At 40.2% G+C, this 24,370-nt stretch overlaps 3 protein-coding genes across 3 annotated transcripts in view; 1 reads left to right on the plus strand and 2 right to left on the minus strand.

The window, feature by feature from the left end:
• The window catches only part of LOC146671610 (nuclear GTPase SLIP-GC-like), a 158,835-nt gene that overhangs the window by 61,640 nt on the left and 72,825 nt on the right, over positions 1 to 24,370 (minus strand). The gene's annotated exons all lie outside the window — the stretch shown is intronic.
• The window catches only part of LOC146671611 (nuclear GTPase SLIP-GC-like), a 129,046-nt gene that overhangs the window by 30,063 nt on the left and 74,613 nt on the right, over positions 1 to 24,370 (minus strand). The gene's annotated exons all lie outside the window — the stretch shown is intronic.
• LOC146671612 (nuclear GTPase SLIP-GC-like) lies at positions 985 to 15,980 on the plus strand. The gene is made up of 21 exons (XM_085405200.1): positions 985 to 1,514; positions 3,051 to 3,092; positions 3,207 to 3,245; positions 3,667 to 3,691; positions 3,851 to 3,937; positions 4,219 to 4,306; positions 5,195 to 5,411; positions 5,532 to 5,747; positions 9,135 to 9,341; positions 9,434 to 9,609; positions 10,813 to 10,906; positions 10,989 to 11,076; positions 11,191 to 11,312; positions 11,578 to 11,751; positions 11,828 to 11,979; positions 12,118 to 12,235; positions 12,371 to 12,479; positions 12,581 to 12,711; positions 12,919 to 13,000; positions 13,191 to 13,272; positions 14,999 to 15,980. The coding sequence occupies exons 1-21, from the start codon at positions 1,239 to 1,241 to the stop codon at positions 15,066 to 15,068; spliced, it is 2,595 nt and encodes an 864-aa protein (XP_085261326.1). The 5' UTR covers positions 985 to 1,238; the 3' UTR covers positions 15,069 to 15,980.

Consider the following 24,370-nt stretch of genomic DNA (forward strand, 5'->3'; position numbering starts at 1 on the left):
TTCCCTGATCAGTGTATGTACATGTGCAGGTCAGGTTTTACTTGCTTTCTGACAGACAGTCTTTTGCTCCAATAGAACCATTCATGTCTAGCTTCTTTTTTTAAAAAAAAATCTGAATCTGTTTTTCTTTAATCATGCTGGTTGTTGCACTTCTCCTTTTGCCTGCTAATTTCATCCTCCATAACTGACCATTTTCGGCATGACCAAACAGCTGAGTACACTAACAAAATTGAAGTTCTGATCAATCTGTGCATCTATGTAACTGCTCTACTCGTTCAATTTCAGCTGAAAGGCCTAATTTATAAAGTAGGAGTGGTTTATCTGAAATTTCAATTCATCTTTCAGTTTTGAATCTTGGTCATGGATGATTTTGTGCAAAGAAAACTGACTGAATGGAAACTAAGTGAAAGGATAGTGACATTTGAAAGTAAATCATTACATTTGTTTTGTTTAACATATTTCATTTATTGTGGGTACATATATTGATACTTTTATGTAATATTAACCATGAAACAGAGCTTTTCTCTTGCTTTTCTCATTTGGTGTAAAAACTCTTAGCAGTTTGTTTAAAACACAGAGAATTAAAATGCATTCAATTTATACACCAATGCAGAACTCCTTTAAAAAGGTATTTCTGAACTCATTTTATGAATAATCCTTATTCCTACTAAATAGTAGGAATAGTCTTAATAGTCTGTATCATCTTGATGATCAGGAAATCGATAAATTGATCACAAGAGCTGGACCTAGAGTGATATTAATTAATTAAATGCTTTAACATTTGCTACCTTTCTTCTGAAAAATGTCACTTACAGGTGAATTTGTTTTAGAACTATTATGGTGCGCTAATAGTTGAACGAAAACGACACACTCCGCCACAAACGAAAATAGTGATTTTCGTTTGCGGTGGGGTGTGGTTTGTGGTTTAGCACCAGTTGAGGGGTGGAGCAGCGAGTTCAGGTGACAGCGGCAAGGGAGGCTGGGAGAAAGAGCTGATACCTGTCACGCTGATTACATTTCTCCCTATTTTAGGAACTGCTGGGGCCCGGAGAGCTGAGAGCGAAGTGAGAGAGCTGTAGCAGTGAGAGTTGGAGTGTGTGAAACGAGTGGCTTTGAGTTGAGAATTGAATAAAGAGGATTATTGAAACGTGACGCAGAACTGTCTCCTTGTGTGTGCGCGCGTCGTAACGGGGATCAGTAACAGAGTGTTACAGTGGCGCCCAGCTTGCCGCTACGATATGTCAAACCCACAGAACCTCCAGTCAGCTCAGATACTGGTTCAAATGATGGCCGAATTGGCGACCTTGCAGCAGCAGCAGGCGGTAGTGTACCGGCGTCATCTGGAAGACCTGCAGGCCCAGACTGAGCAGCAGACACGGGTGCTACAAAACTTTTTGGCTCAGTTTGGGGCTGCTGCGAATCTGCCCCATCTAGACCGGCTGAAACTCTCCTCACAAGACCAACGTTGCCGGTTCTGTGGTTGCCGCATGGGAGCAAGATCGCCGGCAGGGGAGGTGAGCGTCCGTCAAAGAGTGTTTTTCAATGTTTTTTTTTTATGTTTTTTTTTACGTCTAGTATATTTACTTGAATCAGTAATTACACTTTAGTCAACAGGGTTTATGAAGGGGTTATGTATATCAAATAAAGAAATTATCTGTTTTCTTAGTATCTTTATGACTTTATGCGTATTTTTACCCATATTGTCATCAATCCAGTTCTTTTTTTATATATATATATAGAACTGTGATGTTATAGTTGTTATATTTGCTGCTTTTGGCTAGCTCTCTCCTGGAAAAAACACTTCAATTGTCCTTTACTTTTTATCCAGATAAATAAAGGATATATAACATTTAATTTGCCAAAAATTGACGACAGCAGCTACTTTGTGATAGGAATGATCTCTAAATCACTTGATGTTCTTCGTGAGATATATGATTGACCTGTTTTTGACAGATTTTAATGTCATTTAAAATCTGTCACCGAATTTATAACAGCTTAAATTCCGTGCCAAGGTAGGTTCCCCCTGCGTTGGAAGGACACATTCTTGATATTTAGTTCTGAAACTCTTCTAATAATGACTTATGGCTCCTGAAATTTCGGAGGTTTTAGCTGTCTACAATTACACAAGGATACAAATAATTATCAGTCAAAATGTCCTTGGTTTATTGAAATATAACACCTGAGAACAATAAATGTATCATTTTCTGTTGTAACCGACAAACTGAACGGTAATGTAATGACACTCATTTTTCACTTTTTCACTAAAACTGTTCATCCACGTCTAAGTTGGTTGTAATGGAGGCGGAATCAGTTGGATCCGCTCTCCCTGCCCAGCGAACGCTCCCGATGCAAGGGAAACAAATTCTGTCGGGGATACCTACCTTGGTAAAACAAGTGAAACCTGCAGTCAGCTGAGACTGAAGAAGTCACTTGGATGAGTGACGAAACGTTTCTCCAACTAAAAACAATGAACTTTTCGGGATACCAGTTTCGGTTTCTTTGTTACTCCTGGATTCATCAAAAAGGCAACCTGGCCCTCAGGGTAAATGCCGCTGCTTTAAACAGTCATAACAACATTTACTGTAATCGAAACAAACATCCAGAATATATCATGGCTCAGATTTGATTGAATGTAATTACCCTTTAGTGTTAACTGTGAAAGGGATACTGTACAGTTACTATACTTAAACTACAAGTAGAAGTGATAGCGACTTATCATTTTATTATTTCTGTCCTTGGTTTTAATTAATAATCCAAAGGAAAAAAAATCCCCCCCAAACACTTAAAAGTCATGAAAATTCATTTAGATTTAGCAATTTGATGATTCATCCACCTTAAGCATTATTTAAAGTAATGCAATAGTTACTTTTCCAAGTAATAACTTACTTTTATAATATTGTAACCCAGATACTAATTAAATACTTTTTTTGAAGAAGTAACTATAACTAATTACCTTTTCAAAGCATTTTGCCCAATACTGGTAACAATATTTAGCATATTTTTTTTTAATTCTGTACTAATATGGATTTGAATTGTTTTGATTGTGGTAGGGAGAACAAAACTCAAACCAGGAAACAGTCATTCCTTTTCAAGTAAGTTAAAAATTGTTTTGTTTCCTTGAGATTTAGTATCTATATGACAAATACAATTTCAATACATGTTTAAGTGCTCAGTGTTGTATTCGGCTTTGCACTTTTTATCTGCAGTGTAAACAGGAACATGAACAAGCAGCTGGTTTGGTTAAGGTAAGGGTTATACTGAATTTCAGACATATGAGCCAATACCTGAGACAAAGTAAAGCTCCATTCTCTGGTCTACAGAGACTGACCACTCTCTACAGAAACCAATAAATGACTGAATCTAAAAACTTAATTCATAGGGGGTTGGTGAATATACATTTTGCCCTAGCTAGGGGGTTCGCCAACCGTCTCTGTAGGTCTTTGGGACCGGGACTTAATTATGCAAAAGAATTGTCTTGTAGAATCACAGATGTTTACTAAGAAAAAGGTAATTTATAATGTATTCTTCACCAATCTTCTGGTTGAAAACATAACTGCATTTAGGTTTGTTGATTGTAAAACTTGTACGTTAATGTCCTTCAAATTTTGTTAAAGAACAATGCCAATGCAAGTGATAATTTCCTGTATAACTCATATTCATCCTCAGGTCTTGCCATCCACAAGTGATACAGGTGAGACACATGCATCGTATTTATTGCATCTCATATTATTCTGTGTTTGCAAAAAATATTGATGCCTTTCAATCTACATAACTTTACTAAGAATAACTTTCAATGCTAAGAGAAATGTGTTTTTTGTTCTTATTTTTTTTGTTGTTTTCATCCAATCAGGAAAGAGAAAATCAGACCTTCAAAGTGACCCCAGCAGGTTGCAGTCACCAGCTAAGCGACAGCGTCTGTCTATGCCAGGATTTGAAGGTATTTATGTTTCTTTCTAAACAGTGTCACAGTTTAAGCCAGCACAATTTGTCCAACATCATCTTTGATGCTAGAAATTACTTTTTCTTTGGGCTGTTGTCAAAATTTAACAGTCACATGATGCATGGTATACTAAGTTTGATTGGTAAGTGGTCACATTATGCTCCTGATATACTTTGATTCACACAGTTTTGTTTGTATTTTTAAAATGAGATTTTACATTTTCTGTTTATTCTAGTCTATAATTCCTTCCAAATAGTTCTTTACTTTTATGTCCACAGAAGCAATCATATTTTCTGATGTGAAAAGCATCATGAAAGTTGTACATTCCAGACTAAATGACCAAGACAAACTCAGTGCTTTCTTAAAGTGAGTATTTTTCTTTTCATATTTTGTAATGAATGGGCCTGGTTCCACTCCTGTTCATGTGACAGTTTCACAAACAGATCAAAGACAGATTGTTTTTAAAGAAAGCAAAAATGTCTATAAAACATCCTCAGAAGCTACTAGTTATGTGTAATTTAATCCAATTAAACTTTATGAATGTCACAATGGTTACACCAAGATACAGTCACAGGAATGAATAACCACATCGATGAGGCTTTAGAGTCACCAATTAACCTAAATGCACTAATTGCACGTATTTGGACTGTTGGAGAAAGCCAGAGTACCTGCAGAGAACCGAGGCAAACATGGAGAGAACACGTAAACTCAAAACAAAAAGGCCCCCGATAGTGGTGTGAGACAACAGTGCCAAACATCAAGTCATCGTGTTGCCTGTACATGAACCCTTTTGATTCAATATTCACCAATTTGTTTCTTGTGTCAGTCTGTTTGACGTGTCGGTTCTTTGTTTAGTTTTTTCACGTTATACTTTTGACTTACAGCTGTACAATTATAGTTGACGGAATGATTCAGTAGTAAAACAAACCATCCAAACTAAGACCAACAAAGACTGATATTTTTAGGAAGTTTTGGTGACTTAACTACATTTTCTGCTGTACCTGGCATCTACCAACTCTTTGGGAAAACATTTTCAGTTTAGGTGACACAAAAAGGAAGGTGTGGATCAAAACAACATACAGTAAACAATTGGTGGCACAAGTGTATAAAACTGAAATATGTAGTGATAATTCATTTGATAATAACTACCATTATTACCATTGTAACTGTCTTTTAAACTGTTTTTTTTAATGCATGCTTAAAATGTTATCATGACTGAACCATTTAACCCATATTTAAAATCTCGTTCAACAGGAAAAAGATCAGTGATTTGGAGACAGACAAGAGGGAGCTGGTTGGTGTCTTTGGTAAAACTGGGGCTGGAAAGAGCTCTTTGATAAATGCCATCATTGAAGAGAAGAATCTTTTACCCTCAGGAAGTGTCAATGCCTGCACCTCAGTCATGATCAAAGTGGAAGCTAACACACGTAGCTCAAAGTATGAAGCAGAAATTGAGTTCATCACAAAAGAGGTAAAATGAATTCCCAAAGTTAGATTTGTACTTTAAGCAAAATCATGTGTTACAGTCCAGTTCTTGGGGCATAGGGTTGGGTACATGCCTCAATAAATGGCATGTCATCTATTTTTGTAGGAGTGGCGTGATGAGTTGTGGTCATTTCGTCAGTTTCTTGACAATAATAAAAATCAGGAAAAGGAAGATGATGATTATCATGATGCTGTTGAAAAGCTGTCAGCACTTTATGGACAAGAATGGAGAAGATCCTTTGAAAATCCCATGGACAGCAAATATTTCAAAGAAATTCCAGAATTTCTCCAATCCAGGCGGAAGATGTTGACATATGAATCAGTAAGACAAAAACTCTCATATTTCTTTATAGGAAGCATTCTTGCAAGTGTTGCACTGTGAGCGTCAGCACTGAACAACTCCGCTGTGTTCCAGACTGACTATAACAGACAGCCATGATAGACTAAATACTGGGGATGCTGTCCTAGTTTCACCTGTGGTCTTCACAGGTGAAACTAGGACAACCTGGACAAAAAAGTGAACTGAAGAAATTAACAAAAAACTAAGAAGTAGAAACATAACTCATTTCTGAAAAAATAATTCAGCATAGATTCAAAAGTCCAAAAAACAAAACACACTAAAAATAAGATCCAGTGATTACAACAAAACAGATCCTACTGAGATCCCACAATGACATTTAGATGATCACATCTAAATGATCACATCTAAATGAAGAAAAAACTTATCTGCTCTTGTAATAACTGTGGTTAACAGGATCCAAGACTGGTCCAGGTATTATGTAGAGCATTATTTTTTATTTTTTATTTTTTTTTAAATCGCAGTATAAACCCTTACCTCTTCACATAACAGATTCCTATTTTAATCAACTCTTACCTGTTTTAATATGCCTGGTTTTAAATTCACTGCTGAGCAAAGTTAGCAAAGACTCATTCAAAGTGGCCATAAACTTTAGTGAATCACTGTCTGATAGTCAATTGCATCAAGAATGGCATAAAGTGGTGTAAAACCCTGACAGTCAAAACATGCCAAGTGATCCACTGTAGTGACCCCTTGTAAATAAGGGAACAGCCTAAAGTAGCTTATTAATGTCTCAAAGTGGTGGACAACTGTGCAAAATGCCCACATGAAGTAGTTTCTGCTAACAGTAATACTAGCTGTTGAAACCAAAACAAAATGTCCACAAAAAACACTGGCGCACAGGGAGCAGTTCAGAATCACCTCAGGGGTCAGCAGCACAAAGGTCCATAAATCAAAGGTTCAGGGGGCCGTCTCAGAAGCCAACATCACAGAACTCCCAAAATCCAGAAGTTCAGGGGGCCGACTGTGTGGAAAGCAGCAGCGGCATGGAAACAGTTCCGGAGCTTGACCGCGCGGAAGGTAGCGGCGGCGACAGAGCAGGTCCCAAGGCCGGCCAAGTGAAAGATGGTGGCAGTGACTGAGTTCAGAAAGCTGTCCATGACAAGGAAGAAATCTAGCCAGTGGCCTGGAATGTGGCCAGCGACAGCAAGGTGGTGCAGGCTGAGTTGTATCAGACGCAACAGCAGGAGCAGGTGGCGGTGCAGCAGGCAACAGAGTAGAAGCTGCTGATGCCAGCACTAATGGCTGGACAGGCTCCTCAGACCCTCCAGCTGATATGACGTGATGCTGGCTGGGTTCTCCTTAACCCCCAGCTAGAACAGATGAAAGGCCAGATGGTACAGAAACCCCTGGCTGAGACGAAGCTATCTGGAGCTGCGTTAGACAGCCAGCCAGCTCGGGTTGCCTGTCAGGCTGCAGCAACACATAGTCCATTGAGGGCAGGATGAGCTTGCCTGTGCCGTCGGTGGGGGCTGCTGTAGAGTGTGTGGACAGCTCGCACAAGCTCTCAGCAGAGACAGGAGGCTGAGACAACCCAGCAGAGCACTCAGTGAAAGCTGCTGTGGACCGTTGGGGAGGCTCGAACAGGCTCTCAGCAAAAACAGAAAACTGAGACGCCTGGCAGAGCTCCCAGGGGAAGCAGCAGAGGGAGGCTGAGAGGATTCAGAGCTCTCAGCAGATGAGGGCGGTGGTTGAACAGGTGGCTGAGTAATTGACTTCACTGGTGACTGAGCTAATGAGTTACCTGGAAACAGAGCTAATGTCTGATGCCGAGAACTGAACAGGTAACAGGGCTGGTGACAACACTGGAGCCTGAACTGGTGGCAAAGCAAGTGAATGAGCTAATAACTGAGCTACTGACTGAACTATGGACTGCAGTAGAGGTTGTAGCGGTTGTAGTAATGATGGTGTAGGTTTGCTTACAATAACCAGTCCGTTGTAACTGTATGCCAGGTGTTAATTAGCAGCCAACATGAACGTTCGCACACAGGTAACAGGAAGCACTGCCATAGCCAAGTTAGAACCACAGCAACATCTCCTGGAAACCTCCGTAACTGCAGCAACGGCAGGCAGTATGGACAAACATAACGTAACTGTTATCTACAGATGGTAGTGATGGTGGTTGTAATGGTGGCTGAGCTAAGCCTTCTGAGCCTTAAGAACACAAGGAAAACAGCTGGACGGGCTCAATTGAGCTTCCAGCGGAGACAGGAATGGGTGCAGGCACCTTCTGAACACTAGCCGCTCCCACCCGAGGATTAGGTACAGGTGTGGAGACAGACTGTGCCCTGGCAGTATGGGCTCAAATTGTGGTCATAAATATTTTGCACTTGTAAATCAGTTTTGTATTTGTAAATCAGGATTTGTATGTGTAAAAAGAATTTGTGTGAGTGCAAAAAAGATTTGTGTGAGAAAAAATACGTGTGAAACTCTACACTCAAGTTTCAAGTTACAAGTATGAATTTTGACCCTATTTTTCTTCCTTTCATCTGATTGGCCAATGTCATGTCAATCACAAATTTAACAATCCAATCAGAGAACAGATGGGTTTGGCTATTGGAAGGGTGCTGCCCTCACCCGAGGAACTGGTACAGGTGAAGGAAAGGCCGGGCCCTAGCTGCCCTGGGCACAGAGACTGGAGGCAGAGGAGGTGGCGCAGAAAACACTGACACATTCAATATAAGCTAGACTTTTCTACCACCACAAATCATAGTGTTTGAAATTACAGTGTCTGAGTTCACACGACAAGGCTTGGAAAACACTGATTCACCAAAGATGGATTCAAAATTCTTTCTGCCATGAAAAAAATTATTTGAAACAACAGTCTTTGATTTATTGTTGTTAACAGTCTTAAATCTTACAATAAACTATGACCAAATATGGAGTGGGTAACACAGATAACACGACAAAGGGTGACAGAGGACTTAAATACATACATGACGTGATCAGGGGAAGTGGTGACACATGAGGACACAGCTTACCTGAATGAAACATAATGACAACACAGGAGAGGATAACACTGGACACTCTAACATGAGACATGGACCTTCAAAGTAAAACAGGAAACATGACAGGCACAGACTAGACACTGAACTCAAACTAAGAACAAAACTCTTAACCAGAATAACACTGGATAACAGGATTATAATGTTCAAAACAGGACAACTAATGAATCAGAAAATAAACCATAATGTGGAAAAAACACCAAAACACAAGAAACTGAAAATGCTGGGTCAAAATGACCCAGAACCATGACACGATGTAATAATTTAAATTTGAGATTAAAAACGAATGACTCAACTTTTAGTGATCAAATTTCCTTAAGCTTTTTACTTTTGTTTTTTATTGCAGGCTAATGAACTTTCTGCACAATTTGTCAAGTACACAAGAAGTGAGTCAAAACAAGGAGAAGGTGATGAAGGAAAAAAGTGGTTTTGGCCACTAGTGAAGTGTGTGACTGTCAGGGTGCCAAACAATCCTTTTCTCCAGCATGTCACACTTGTGGACCTTCCTGGAAATGGTGACTGTAACAAGAGCAGAGATCAGATGTGGAAAGGGGTAATTCATATCTACTGCTCTTTGCTTATACTGTGTTGTCTGTAAACAGTCATCTTTCAATGAAGCACTGAGACATGTTATTCTCCTTTCAGATTGTTGGAGATTGTTCTACTGTGTGGATTGTGACTGAAATTAACCGAGCAGCATCAGAGAAAGAGGCCTGGGAGATCCTGGAAAGTGTCAGTAGTCTGATTGGAAATGGTGGCAAATGTCAGCAAATTCATTTTATCTGCAACAAGTCTGATCTTCTTGATGATTCTGATGATCTGTAAGTAAATTTTGCATACTGACCAACTACAGGGTGTTTCCATGTAAGATAAACCCAGGCTAGACAAAGAATGAAGCACAGGGTTGAGCCTTTGTTGTAATGAATGCAGAACATTTGGCTCAAAGGGAGTCTCATAGGCAGTTACAGTTTTATAAAGTTGAAGATGGTGGACTGAGTAATGAACAGAGAATTTCCTGGCCAGAGTAGAATAGCGGATAATGGGACAGGCAGTGGAATTTTTTAGTTCTAGAGGGACAGCAAGAGAGAAGAGGGTGAGTAATAACAGGAGAGCAGGAGGAGAAAGTGATGCAAATGACATTATGGCAGCTTTAATGTATGTTGCACATAATGTATGATATTATTGGAAATCATGCATATCCTGGTCCTTACAGTCGAGTAATTCAAGAATTCTACATTGTAAAGAATAAGTAGCATTACACTGTCCTTCAGCAACAAAGTTAAAGTAGTTGCTGTGACAAAAAAAAAACATTTCTATGTAAGCATGTCAGCGTGTTGATGTCACGATCCAAATAAAACATGCTGGCCTTTCTCCGAGTGCTTTACGAATAAATGCTACCAATCTCCCATATTTGGAAGTTGTTTGTTTTTTTAAAGAGAAATGCATTAAACAATTAAAGTCATTTTATCATAAATGACTGGACCTGCAAGGCAGACTCGCACAACTGAAACTTAAGAGGTTTAATTACAATGAAAAAATATATAAAATGAACTGGTGTATTAGCGAGAGTATCCAATAACTCGCAGGGACGAAACAAAATCAAATGTTTTTAGAGAAATTAGGAGTTCTTCTTACTATGTTTACAAACACGGCTAAGAGGGAGTCTGTAGTGAACAGGTAAGTATTTTGGTAAGAGACTCTGACAACCCAGGGTAGTAAGTAGGAGCATGAGAGGATATTAACCAGACTACACATTTAAGACTAGAATGCAACAAACTGGAGTACCAGCACCATCAGGCAGAGAAACATTGCCACAGCCAGTCTTTAAATACAATCTACGTGTTAACAATGAGTGGCAGGTGTGCAGCAGTCAGGGAAAGCTCAGCTTGGTAAGAAAGGGAGATTTTACACATTTCACCAAAAAAGGTCAAGAATAAAACAAAACCACCCAGCCTGCCCCAGATTAATGATGGTGATGATAATAGTGATGATGGTAACAGTACATATTTGCACATTTCTTGTAGTTCATCAGCTGATATCCATGATCGAATAGTTAAAAGAAACCTGCAAGCCAAGGATGGAGTAAGGAAAAAATTCAACAAACGAAGCAAGATTAAGGTGAGTTTTATAGGCTGATAGAAAATAATACAGACTCTCCACAGTTGCAAGGATGCTTTAAAATTAAATCATTTTTCCGCAGAAACATTTCCATGATGACAGTTTCAGAGTGTTCACAGTGAGCTCCAAAGAGTTCCTAAAAGGGAAGCATCTAAGTCCAGAAGAAACTGGTAGGTGAAGTCTCAGTGCACATGTTGTTTTAGTTTGCTCTGACTGAAAGAAGAATTATTTATTTTGAATTATAGTACGTAATGTCAAACTGTGGCACTGAAATTTCTTAACAGAAATAACCAAACTTCAGGGATTGTTGCAAGAGCTCAATGACTGTCACTCTGAGACAATAAACTATGTTAATGGAGCTTATGGGATTCTGTCTTTGATTCAAGGAGCCAACTCCAGAGGAGTGGTAAAGTCAAGTAAAAAGATACACAACAACATTCGCTTACATGTTGGCATTTTTCATTTGTCTTTGTGTTTACAATTCTGTTTTTTGTTTATTTATTAATTTATGAGTTATTAAGTGATCGATTGATTCATGTATTTTTGCTGTTCTATTTTACTTCTCAGGTTCATTATTCAAGGAGAGTGACTTTTAAAACCATGTGAAGTTCATAAATCTATAAGAAACGACAAGTATTTTTTATGGTTTTATCCCTTCAAATATTTTTCAGGGTGATAAAAAAGGCAGGATTTGTGCAAAACTTGAGATAATCATGATCCTCCAACTTGATAATGTCAGAAAAGAAATGGAAAAGACCTTTCTGGCTTTCGAAAAATGTCTTGCTGATGGCGTTGAGAAATCCAAACGTTCATATGGAGAAAAACTCAAGAATTTCTTGTATCAAGTATGTATTTTAACTAGTTGTAACAAAAGACACATTTTACACAAATATATATTTAAATAATTGTTTTGTGTTCCAGGGAAGGAACAGTGGTTTTTGTGGGGTACTGAAGCAGGTTGTTGAGAATGGTGGTGTCTACAAACCAAAAAAAGGGAAGCTAATTAACCTTAACATGAAGTTGGCTTCATGTCTGACTGACAGCATTGATGAAGAATTCAGAAAGACCTTCCTGTAATAAAAAAAAAAAAGTTCTAAACAGTCACATAATATTATCCAAAATATTTAATTTATTACATACCACGTTTTTAACATAATGATTATAAAATTGCCACTTCTTTCATTATTAACCAAATTTTTTACATGTTTTAGAAATGACTCCGAATGTGGAGCATTCAATGGAGTCATCAAGACATTTTCACTTAACACTGATTCTCTGATTGAAAAGTACAAAAATACTGAACTGCAGCTCAGATTTCTCAAGACAGAGGTAAGAGATGAAACTTTCCTATACATCAATTCAAACAGTAAAGTACAGTAAAGTAAAACATGAAAAAGTTAACATTAGTTTTGTGAATTGTGATTTAAAATGATGTTGATCCATATTTCATGTTTTGTCTCTAAGGAAGAAAAAATGAAGGCAAAACTGAACAGAATCATCCGGAAACAGAAGAAAAAAGTCTACAGCAGTCTGACAGAGACAATTGAGAACATTATGGAAGAAGGCTACTGCAGTAAGAGATAAGATCAGAGATTCAATACATGGCACTAAAACGCATATTTATGTTCATCATTATTCGGCATGAGAAATTTGAAGCTTTCTGTCTTATTGTAGAGGCTGCAGAATTTAAAGGAGAAGGCATGCTGTACTGCATGAGGGAGACTATTAAGAACCATGTGCACTCAAAGAAGGACATGTTTGAGCAGGCAAAAAATACCATGTTGGAGAAGTTGCACGATTTGATGGTTTGTCACGTTTTATGAAGAAATATCATGACCGTATTTTGTTTTAGCTCACCCAAAGGCTTTTTCTATGTTCAACTGGATTAGACTTATACAAAAATTTATGTTTCCATTTATATTTTTAATCCAGTCTGAAAAAATTCTAAATGTCATTGTATTTGACTTTAACACATTTTTATCTGTGATAAGTAATTAGTTTTTTAAAAATAGGAAAACATCCTGGACATTCTGGAGAAAACTACGAAGGAATCCATTAAATGTTCATTCAAAACTGATGGGAGCTTACTTCCAGGTAAACAGGCTAGTTTGCTGTAATTATATTCCTTTTCTCTTTATCTGTGCAATCTTCTACCTGATACCACTGCGGTTTTACCTATTTGTCTATCTATTTTTTAAAATTAACTTATAAATTACCGAGTCACACACATAATTATGTGAAACACTCTGGGGGGAAACAATTCAAAAAGTGTTTTGTTTTTCAGATGTTTCAACAGAGCTTGATATGGTGAAGAAACATTATGATCAACTTGCAGGCACTCCAGATGATGAAGTGTCCCTTACTGGGTAACTCCTAATATGTTATCAATGTTATTATAATAAATATTTTTAAAATTTTTTGTCCTTAACAGTGTTAACATTTATGTTAAGTAAATATGCTGATCAGCATAGGCTACAATGGGTCCATTTTAGGGGAATCTGCAATTTAACATTTAACCCTTTAAGACCTACCATAGAACCAAGTCCGCCAGAGCTTATATTATATTTTTACATGGTGTGGAGCCATTTTTGGGAGCATTTCAAGTTGCTATACATCAATACAACAATTATAGCCCAGATTTTTATAATATGTATTCATTAAGTGCATAGTAATTACATAAATTGCAAAAAAGTGCAATAAACTACAAAAAAATTGAAAATCGTTTTTGCTTTTTTTAACATATATTTCTAGTTAGAGAAATTTAAGAGGCTTATCCCTCAAAACTGTAAATACAAAAAAGTTGCACAAAATAGTTTCCTACCACAGGAAATTTATTTTGAGTGTCTTCATAGTTTTATTTTTGAAATACACCAATTTTTATATACTGCAGGAAAAACGAAAATAAATATTATACTGCAAATTTGCAAAAAAGCAGCATATGCATCAAAATAAACTATTTCCAGCAGTGCAATATGAGTCCTAAGCATCCCAGAAATGACACAGAAAGTCATAAAGTCAAACATAACTTTTAAAAACACAAGTATAGGCTCATGAGGCCTTGATGGTAAAAAACTACATTTCCGCGAAAATGACGTCACTTCCGGTTTCAGGCAGGTCATGCGGGCATGCGATAGTTCACGCTGATGGACATAGGAAGTGTTATGAACAGCTGATCGGATCGGCAAAGCGTGTTTCTGGAATATTGTGTTTTTGTTGCTGCAAGTGCTTTTTATGCAGTTTTTGCAAAGCTATATGTGGAAGGAAACCGTGACCTAGGGCAAGCTGACGGCATAAGATGTAAGTACAACTCCTACGGTTTCATATGCAAAAAACATTATTGCGCTAGCTTACGTGGTTGCAGTGCTACCGGGATTTAAAAATAGTTACGCAAAACAGAGCGTGCCCGCTCCGACCGGTTTTAAAGGGTTAACTATCGCATGTCCGCCATGACCTGCCCGAAACCGGAAGTGACGTCATTTTCGCGGAAATTTAGTTTTTTACCTAAAGGCCTCATGAGCCTATACTGGTGTTTTTAAAAGTTATGTTTGACTTTATGACTTTCTGGGTCGTTTCTGGGATGCTTAGGACTCAAATTGCAATTTCAAAAATAAAACTATGAAGACACTCAAAATAAATTTCCTGTGGTAGGAAACTATTTTGTGCAACTTTTTTGTATTTACAGTTTTGAGGGATAAGCCTCTTAAATTTCTCTAACTAGAAATATATGTTAAACAAACAAAAACGATTTTCAATTTCTTTGTAGTTTATTGCACTTTTTTGCAATTTATGTAATTACTATGCACTTAATGCATGCATATTATTAAAATTTGGGCTATAATGGTTGTATTGATGTATAGCAACTTGAAAAGCTCCCAAAAATGGCTCCACAGCATGTAAAAATATAATATAAGCTCTGGCGGACTTGGTTCTATGGTCGGTCTTAAAGGGTTAAACTAATTATAGCAATTAGTATTCTTTAGGGTGAGGAGTTTTACAATCAATATTAGGATTTAAAAAAAATGTAGACATTATATTATTTCCATTTCCATTGGTTATTGCTCATTGTCAAACCTTTGTTCTGGGATGTTTCAGATTTGCTGACTGGGTAGAAACAGCAGAAGCCTGGTCACAAACAGGTTTTCCCAGAGGAAGTGCGGATTAAAACAAAAAAAAAAAACAAAAAACAAACATCTAATTTGGTCTCAGTAATTTTTTATTTGTTTTCATTTGGTCTTTTTAAAAGTTGTTTGGTGATATTTGACTTTGACTTTGATTTTGAGTATGTCATTACCAGTGATTTTGGATTTTTATTTCTGTAAGACATGTATCTTGTAATGATTCAAATCTTGAGGCTGACAAAGAAGTTTGAGGAAAAACTGCAAGAAATTTACATCACATCACTCTACATATATTTCAAATCTATTTTAATCATTTTATTTTATGTGCTTAGTTATGGTTCATCCAGATGACAATGGCAATTATATAACACATTTCAGTACATGTAAAATCAGTCTACTTAACACAGAAGATAAAAACATGGTAACACTTTATAATACAGCCCACAACTAAGGCGTAGTTCCCCTGTAATTAAATGGAATATTGATGTATTTTATCTAAAACTACAATTAAAATTGTAATTTTATTTACCTACAGATATTTAACGGTAGGGATTTCTAAAATGTTTAGAACTATAATGTAATGACTCCTGCAATTTATCTTGTAAACGTTGATTGGTCAGTTAGGGTAAGTAGCTCCATCTCCATGCAGCTGCAGGACTAGTTTTATCTCTTTACATTGTGTCCATCCTCAATTGTTTAATTTCAGTAGTTCTTTTCACTATGGAATTAATTGTCTGATTGTGAGGTGAAAAGTAGTTTTTCATCTCAACCTTTCACACACAAATATGTGTTTTTTGAAAGGTTTTCATACATTAGAGCCACAGCAGAGGGTGTTTGTTTTGAAATTATTGATTTATTTGTAAGGTTAGAGTTTCTGTTTTTTTTTTTTTAAGGACACATTCACACTTCTTGTCATGCTCTTTATTTGTTGCTTCCTTGCTCCCAACAACCTTTCTAAACTGTCATCTGTGTTTATTCTTCACAAAAAATATTGAAATGCTATTTTATTAAAATGGCTTATATTATGTCCTGGTCTCATCAGTTTTGTTTTCTTCAGTAATTACAAAGTCCACACTGAATCTCTGCTGTACATCTGTGGTCGTGTGAAGCTATATTAATGTAACAGCATGTCAGTGTGTAAACAAAGATCTTTGTTAAATGTCAAAAACAGGTTGTGTCTGAAGGCTGCTACTTTTGTGAATATGTGACAAATTATGTTAGAATTATAATCAATTATAAAAACATGTTTAAATCTTGGTGAACAATGCTCTGAGAAAGAATCATTATCTAGGAAATGACTTCAGGAAATAGCTGTGTTATAAAAGGCGTTTTACAATATGTACCAGTACAGACTTGCCCCTGACGGTTAAGTTGTCCTGGGGCAGGAACCATTTTTCCTTGGCTTGGCTTCAAGACTCTAGGATAGGAATACTGGATGTATGTAAATAACTTCTGGCCACTATAATCCAGAAATTACATAAAGGGAAACAGAAAATGAAAAAAAAAAAAGGAATAAAAAAAAACACACCTGTGTTTCACATCTGTTGGTAGTTGGGTTTTTTACTTCTGCTGCATCTTGATGCATGCTCAGTCATCCGACAGAGACTTACAATGCTTCTAGGTGAAAATACTCTTAAAAAGGTGTTTGACTTTACTGAGAAGGCTCATCTAGCACAGCACAAGAAGTCTAAGACCAGGCAACAAGGGAAGTTTGACTTACTTGGTATACGTCGGAAACCACCACAAAATACAGAGAGTGGCCAGAAGAGAGAAGGATGCGACATCGATGATGTGGACAAGTGGGTGAAGAATTAGTCTGACAAGCAGCTCACCCAAACAGAGAAAAACATCCTTGCTAAAGGGTTGAATTTTGCTGTCACACCGAGACAAATCCCGCTAGTGAAACTGATCAAAGCCACAGAAACAGCAATTTGAAACAACAATATTGCAGAAGTGGAAGCAGAGCAACTACGGACGAAAGTTTGGGTCTGTCTCAGTGTGTTTGCTTTTGGAACTGTGTCTTCATTCCACCGACTTCACATACAAGGGTCAGTACTACAGGGAGAAACATGGGTGTGCCATGGGCTCCCCAGTTTCACCCATTGTGGCCAATTTGTATATGGAAGAAGTGGAAAAGAGGGCTTTGTTATTCTACCCTGGAACACCACCAAGCCATTGGTTCAGATATGTGGATGACACCTGGGTGAAAATCAAATCTCAGCACGTACCACATTTCACAGATCACATCAACTCGGTGGACCAACACATCAAATTCACCAGGGAGGATATGAAAAGTGCCAGGTTAGCCTTCTTAGACTGTGAGAGCTGATGCGTACCGTAAACCTACGCATACAGATCAGTATTTAAGGTTTGACTCTCATCATCCACTGGAGCATAAACTGGGTGTCATTTTACAATATGTACCAGTACAGACTTGCCCCTGACGGTTAAGTTGTCCTGGGGCAGGAACCATTTTTCCTTGGCTTGGCTTCAAGACTCTAGGATAGGAATACTGGATGTATGTAAATAACTTCTGGCCACTATATTCCAGAAATTACATAAAGGGAAACAGAAAATGAAAAAAAAAAGTGATAAAATCCCACACCTGTGTTTCACATCTGTTGGTAGTTGGGTTTTTTACTTCTGCTGCATCTTGATGCATGCTCAGTCATCCGACAGAGACTTACAATGCTTCTAGGTGAAAATACTCTTAAAAAGGTGTTTGACTTTACTGAGAAGGCTCATCTAGCACAGCACAAGAAGTCTAAGACCAAGCAACAAGGGAAGTTTGACTTACTTGGTATACGTCGGAAACCACCACAAAATGCAGAGAGTGGCCAGAAGAGAGAAGGATGCGACATCGATGATGTGGACAAGTGGGTGAAGAATTAGTCTGACAAGCAGCTCACCCAAACAGAGAAAAACATCCTTGTTAAAGGGTTGAATTTTGCTGTCACACCGAGACAAATCCCGCTAGTGAAACTGATCAAAGCCACAGAAACAGCAATTTGAAACAACAATATTGCAGAAGTGGAAGCAGAGCAACTACGGACGAAAGTTTGGGTCTGTCTCAGTGTGTTTGCTTTTGGAACTGTGTCTTCATTCCACCGACTTCACATACAAGGGTCAGTACTACAGGGAGAAACATGGGTGTGCCATGGGCTCCCCAGTTTCACCCATTGTGGCCAATTTGTATATGGAAGAAGTGGAAAAGAGGGCTTTGTTATTCTACCCTGGAACACCACCAAGCCATTGGTTCAGATATGTGGATGACACCTGGGTGAAAATCAAATCTCAGCACGTACCACATTTCACAGATCACATCAACTCGGTGGACCAACACATCAAATTCACCAGGGAGGATATGAAAAGTGCCAGGTTAGCCTTCTTAGACTGTGAGAGCTGATGCGTACCGTAAACCTACGCATACAGATCAGTATTTAAGGTTTGACTCTCATCATCCACTGGAGCATAAACTGGGTGTCATTAGGACGCTACAACACAGAGCGAACACCATCCCCACAGACACAGCGGCCAGGGAAGAAGAAGAACACCACATCAAGAAAGCCCTGAGTAAATGTGGTTATTCCAGCTGGACTTTTGTCAAAGCTGGGAAGGCGCCAAAAGAAAGCTCCAGCCGATCCAGGAGAGAAGGACAACCGCTGCCTAAGCAAAAACCTGTAGTGATCCCGTATGTGTCAGGAGTATTGGAGCAGTTGAGACGCCATCCATCTTCCATCCATCTTCATCCGCTTTTTCCGGGGCCGGGTCGCGGGGGCAGCAGCCTAAGCAGAGAAGCCCAGACCTCCCTCTCCCCAGCCACCTCCTCCAGCTTATCCGGGGGAACACCAAGGCGTTCCCAGGCCAGCCGAGAGATATAATCTCTCCAGCGTGTCCTGGGACTGCCCCGGGGCCTCCTCCCAGTGGGACATGCCCGGAACACCTCACCCCGGAGGCGCCCAGGAGGCATCCTTGTCAGATGCCCGAACCACCTCAGCTGGCTCCTTTCGATGTGGAGGAGCAGCGGCTCTACTCTGAGCCCCTCCCGGATGGCCGAACTTCTCACCCTATCTCTAAGGGAGAGGCCAGCCACCCTTCGGAGGAAGCTCATTTCTGCCGCTTGTATCCGTGATCTCGTTCTTTCGGTCACTACCCACAGCTCGTGGCTATAGGTGAGGGTAGGGACGTAGATCGACCGGTAAATTGAGAGCTTCGCTTTTACACTCAGCTCCCTCTTCACCACGACAGACCGGTGCAGCGTCTGCATTACTGCAGCTGCAGCCCCAATCCGTCTGTCAATCTCCGGCTCCCTTCTCCCATCACTCGCGAACAAGACCCCGAGATACTTGAACTCCTCCACTTGGGGCAGGAACTCATCCCCGACCCGGAGTGGGCACTCCAGCCTTTTCCGGCTGAGAACCATGGCCTCAGATTTGGAGGTGCTGATCTTCATTCCCGCTGCTTCACACTCGGCTGCGAACCGTTCCAGTGCGAGCTGGAGGCCTTCACCCGATGAAGCCAACAGAACCACATCATCCGCGAAAAGCAGAGGTGAGATTCTGAGGCTGAGATTCTGAGGCCACCGAAGTGAAAGCCCCCTGCCACTTGGCTACGCCTAGAAATCCTGTCCATAAAAATTATCAACAGAATCGGTGACAAAGGGCAGCCCTGGCGGAGCACATCACCCACTGGGAACGAGTCCAACTTATTGCCGGCAATGCGAACCAAGCTCTTGCAACGGTTGTATAGGGATCAAATGGCCCGTAGCAATGGGCCAGACACCCCATACTCCCGCAGCACCTCCCACCCCGAGGGACACGGTCGAATGCCTTCTCCAAGTCCACAAAACACATGTAGACTGGTTGGACAAACTCCCATGCACCCTCAAGTATCCTTGAGAGGATAAAGAGCTGGTCCAGTGTTCCGCGACCAGGACAAAAACCGCATTGTTCCTCCTGTCTCTGAGGTTCGACTAGCGGACGAACTCTCCTTTCCAGCACCCTGGCATAGACTTTCCAAGAGAGGCTGAGGAGTGTGATCCCCCTGTAGTTGGAACACACCCTCCGGTCTCCAAGCCGCATTCCGCTTGGCCTGTCGATACCTGTCAGCTGTCTCTGGAGTCCCACAGGCTAACCAAGCCCGATAGGACTCCTTCTTCAGCCTGGTGGCTCCCCTCACCTCTGGTGTCCACCATTTGGTTCGGGGATTACCACCACGGCAAGCACCAACCACCTTGCGGCCCCAGCTCAATGCAGCAGCTTCGGCAATGGAGACGCTAAACATGGTCCATTCGGACTCAATGTCCCCAGTCTCCCTCAGAATGCTGTTGAAGCTCTGCCGGAGGTGTGTGTTGAAGATCTCGCGGACTGGGGCCTCTGCTAGACGTTCCCAGCACACCCTCACTACGCGTTTAGGTGCACCAGGTCTGTCCAGCATCCTCCCCCGCCACCTGATCCAACTCACCGCCAGGTGGTGATCAGTTGACAGCTCAGCCCCTCTCTTTACCCGAGAGTCCAGAACATATGGTCGCAGGTCTGGTGATACGATTACAAAATCGATCATCGACCTGCGGCCTAGAGCGTCCTGGTGCCACGTGCACTTATGGACACTCTTATATTCGAACAGGGTGTTCGTTATGGCCAAACTGTGATTTGCATAGAAGTCCAATAACAAAACACCGCTCGGGTTCAGATCAGGGAGGCCGTTCCTCCCAATCACGCCCCTCCAGGACTCGCTGTTGTTACCCACATGAGCATTGAAGTCTCCCAGCAGGACAACAGAGTCTCCACCTCCCAGCCCATTGTTCTTTCAGTCGGCTGGTTTCAGTCATTATGCAAATGTACTGTTTATAAGATTGGGTGAACCTGCAGTCAGCTGAGACTGCAGAAGTCACTTGGATGAGTGAAGAAACGTTTCTTCCACAAAACGTTATGTCCAGATGAACAGAATCAACTGTTGGAGCTTCTGCTGCATCTTCATAGTTGTGCGGGAGATTCACCAACCCTAAAGAAGTCCAAAAGAAGTCCAAATACACCACTGATCACTGGTTCTCAACAGCATTAATCTAAAACACATACTTCCATGGTTGTCTTAATACTTTTTCCTGTCCAGAGGCCTCTGTGTCATGTGAATTTCCAAAGCTAACTCAAGGACCATCATATGATTAGCAGCGCTGCCTAAAGTTTTAGTGGTGAAAGATTTGCATTAAAGAGTAAAAACTCCAGTTAACAGGTCAGGGCATGTTGTGTCACGCTGTTGCTACTTCAGTTTCTCAGAGAGCCTCACCCTCTTCTCTGCGGTGTTTCTGTACCAGCTCGTAGAAGGAAGAAAAAAAAAACAAACACGCTATGAGGACTTTAAATACATTAAAATCAGGGTGTGTCTGAAGACTACTACTTTTATGAACATGTGACTAAAATTATGTTAGAATTGTGATTAATTATCTGTTTTTAAAAAAGCGTTTAAAGCTTTGCAGACACTGAGTTGAGAAAGAATGACTACAATGTATACTGGTACCGTACTGGTACAGTAATTACTGGACCCTGACAGTTAACAGCATGCCAGTTTGTAAACAAACATCTTTATACGTCGAAAGCAGGTTATACTGGAAGACTGCTACTTTTATTAATATGTGACAGATGATGTTAGAATTATAAATAATTATAATAAAAATGTTTAAACCTTGGTGGACAATGCACTGAGAAAGAATGATTATCAACAAAATGACTTCACGCAAAGGATGTGTTATAAAAGATGTTTTACAATCTGTACCAGTACAGACTTGCCCCTGACGGTTAAGTTTTTTCACCTCGTGTTCCTCCCATCTTCTGTCTCAAATTCCATAGAAGATGCAAAGGCATTACGAAGAAGCTTTAGCATATGGCATGTATCCAGGATCACATGCACTTTTTAGGTCCATGAGGAGCAAGGCCTGGATGGCGAGAGCGTCAATTTCACCAGTGCATATATCTACTGGTTCCCTGTCATCTTGTGGATGTAAATTTCATCCATCATTAGAGCACACACCTTTTCCTTTCCTTGTTCTCTGTTTGCCTATACATGACTTTGTAGTTCTTTAAAAGATGCTACAGTAAAGCTAGGATCAAATGAGACACTACTGTACCAATTGCAGATGGTGTGACTGGGTGGGAGCGCTTTATTAAAATTCTCATTCCCATACTCATATGCCTTTGGGGTATGGTGGCAAAAGTGCAGTGTGGTGGAAAACTGCTCCTCAGAGTACTTAGCTGACTTTTTACCCTCTTGTATTTAACGCAATATGTGTTTTGGCACTTCATTGATTGACTCAGGCAAAGATGCACACTGATTTGATATCAACAGCTTTTAGTTCTTTGATGACACTTTTTAACTTTTGTCTTTAAACGCATAGACCAGGTAGGCAACTCCAGGCCTCAAGTGCGAGTGTCCTGCAGGTTTTAGATATCACTCTGTGTCAACAGACCTGAATCAAATGATTAGTTCATTACCAGGCCTCTGGAGAACTTCAAGTCATGTTGAGGAGGTCATTTAGCCATTTAAATCAGCTGTGATGGATCAAAGACAAATCTAAATGCCTGCAGGACACCAGCACTTGAGGCCTCGAGTTGCCCAGACCTGGCATAGACCTTTGGCATTGCAATCTCAGCTATTTCATGTATGTTGTGTTTACAAGGTTCTATAATAAAGGAAGCAAATTAGTACTTTGCTGTTACCCTGTCAGACCAGGGGTGCCGCTAATGAGGCTGGGCAAGAGAGGGGAGAGAAGAAGAAAGTAGAGAGAGAGGTAAAAAGATGGAGTGCCGCTGTAAAGCCTGAAATAAAGTGTTGAACTCAGACGTCGTCTACCTGATTACAAACTCAACAAATTGGCGACGAGGATGAGCGCTTCAGTACCGAGCCCACCGCCCTTTTTGCAACGTGCAGGTGAGCCGCCGATACCGTTTATGACGTGGTGCAAATTCTTTGAGAACTACATGCTAGCGATAGATGCCACGGGAGAAACATGGCCGGAGAAACATGGGATCAGAGGGACAACGACTGTTCTACACACTGCTGAATCAAGGTACAACGTTTGCTGAAGCCATGACGGCGCTTGAAAACCATTTTGTCCCTAAAGTGAATGTAGTGGCATGCAGGCACACATTCAGACAGCGAGTTCAGCGGGCTGATGAAACTGTAACCCAGTATGTTGCCGCCCTCAGAGCGCTAGCTGTGCCATTGTGGTTTTGGAGTAATGGAGGGTGAAATGATTCGGGATCAACTTGTTGCTAATGCTAATCTCAGTGTTGTTAACCCTCTCAGGCTCAAATTAAGTTTTTTGTTGCTAATGCACAACCAAGTCCTGCAGTGGTACTTCTGAGTAAAAAAAACTGATAAAATATGTATGTGGGGTAATCAGGTTGTTAGTTTTTAACTGTCTCAAATCGGCAACGTCTGCCTTGAGAGGGTTAAAGATAAATTGCTGCTGGAGGAGGACCTTACATTGGACAAGGCAGTTACTATTACGTGTCAGGTGGAGGCTGCGGTAAGGAATGCTACACTCCTCTCTACTGCGCCCACAGCCCAGACTGCTGCAGTACAAGCTGTGGAGGTGAAGGACGCACGTCTTCAGGGAAAAAGAGGAGCGCGACCAGCTCAAGCCCGTAGACCTACATCTAAAGAATGGCACAAAAAGGCAAATGATAAAGAGTAACAGCGTCATTGTTTCAGATGTGGATCTGAGAAACACCTGGCTAATGATAAAAACTGTCCAGCAGCAAAAGTAAAATGTGATGAATGCAACAAAAAAGGGCACTTCGCCAGAGTTTGTAAATCAGCTGTAGTAGTGGTCAGGGAAGTAGTTGTTCCCGAGTTTACAGTCTTATGTGTTGATGATCACAAACTGATGACTGCAGCATGTGATAAGATTACATGCAAAATGAACATTGAAACACCACAGGGAAACTCTCAGGTTCTGGAGTTAATTGTGGATACAGGAGCTTCAGTATCTATCCTTCCAGAAGCCATCTACTAATAACATTTTCCACCCTGTGCTTTGACTGAACTGAAAGTTAAGCTTGTCACTTATGCAAAAGGTGACGTGCCTGTCATTGGCTGCCTACAGGCTTCAGTGAGGGTTGCAAACAATAACAGAACAGTGCCAGGATCATTCTTCATAGTTAATGATGGATCACCTTTGCTGGGGTTGAACTTAATTAAAGCACTTAACATTGATATCATTGCTGGAAAAGTCATCAACAAAGGAGAGGATCCTGCAAGAGGATCACCAGCCAGTAAACAAACATGCATGGTGAATAACATTGATTGTTCTTCTTCCCATCACCTCGGAGCTGTTAAAGGGTTCATC

The sequence above is a fragment of the Rhamphochromis longiceps genome, linkage group LG4 (assembly GCF_057381845.1).
Source record: "Rhamphochromis longiceps isolate RC_006_pf linkage group LG4, R_longiceps_female_GT1.1, whole genome shotgun sequence".
NCBI lineage: Eukaryota > Metazoa > Chordata > Actinopteri > Cichliformes > Cichlidae > Rhamphochromis > Rhamphochromis longiceps.

Bases quoted from the DNA above. Each gene is read 5' to 3' on its own strand.
- LOC146671612 (XM_085405200.1), top strand. From the start codon at position 1,239: ATGTCAAACCCACAGAACCTCCAGTCAGCTCAGATACTGGTTCAAATG. The intron at 3,938-4,218 runs GTATTTATGTTT...TTATGTCCACAG, and splicing joins GTCTATGCCAGGATTTGAAG to AAGCAATCATATTTTCTGAT. The intron at 13,001-13,190 runs GTAAACAGGCTA...TTTGTTTTTCAG, and splicing joins TGATGGGAGCTTACTTCCAG to ATGTTTCAACAGAGCTTGAT.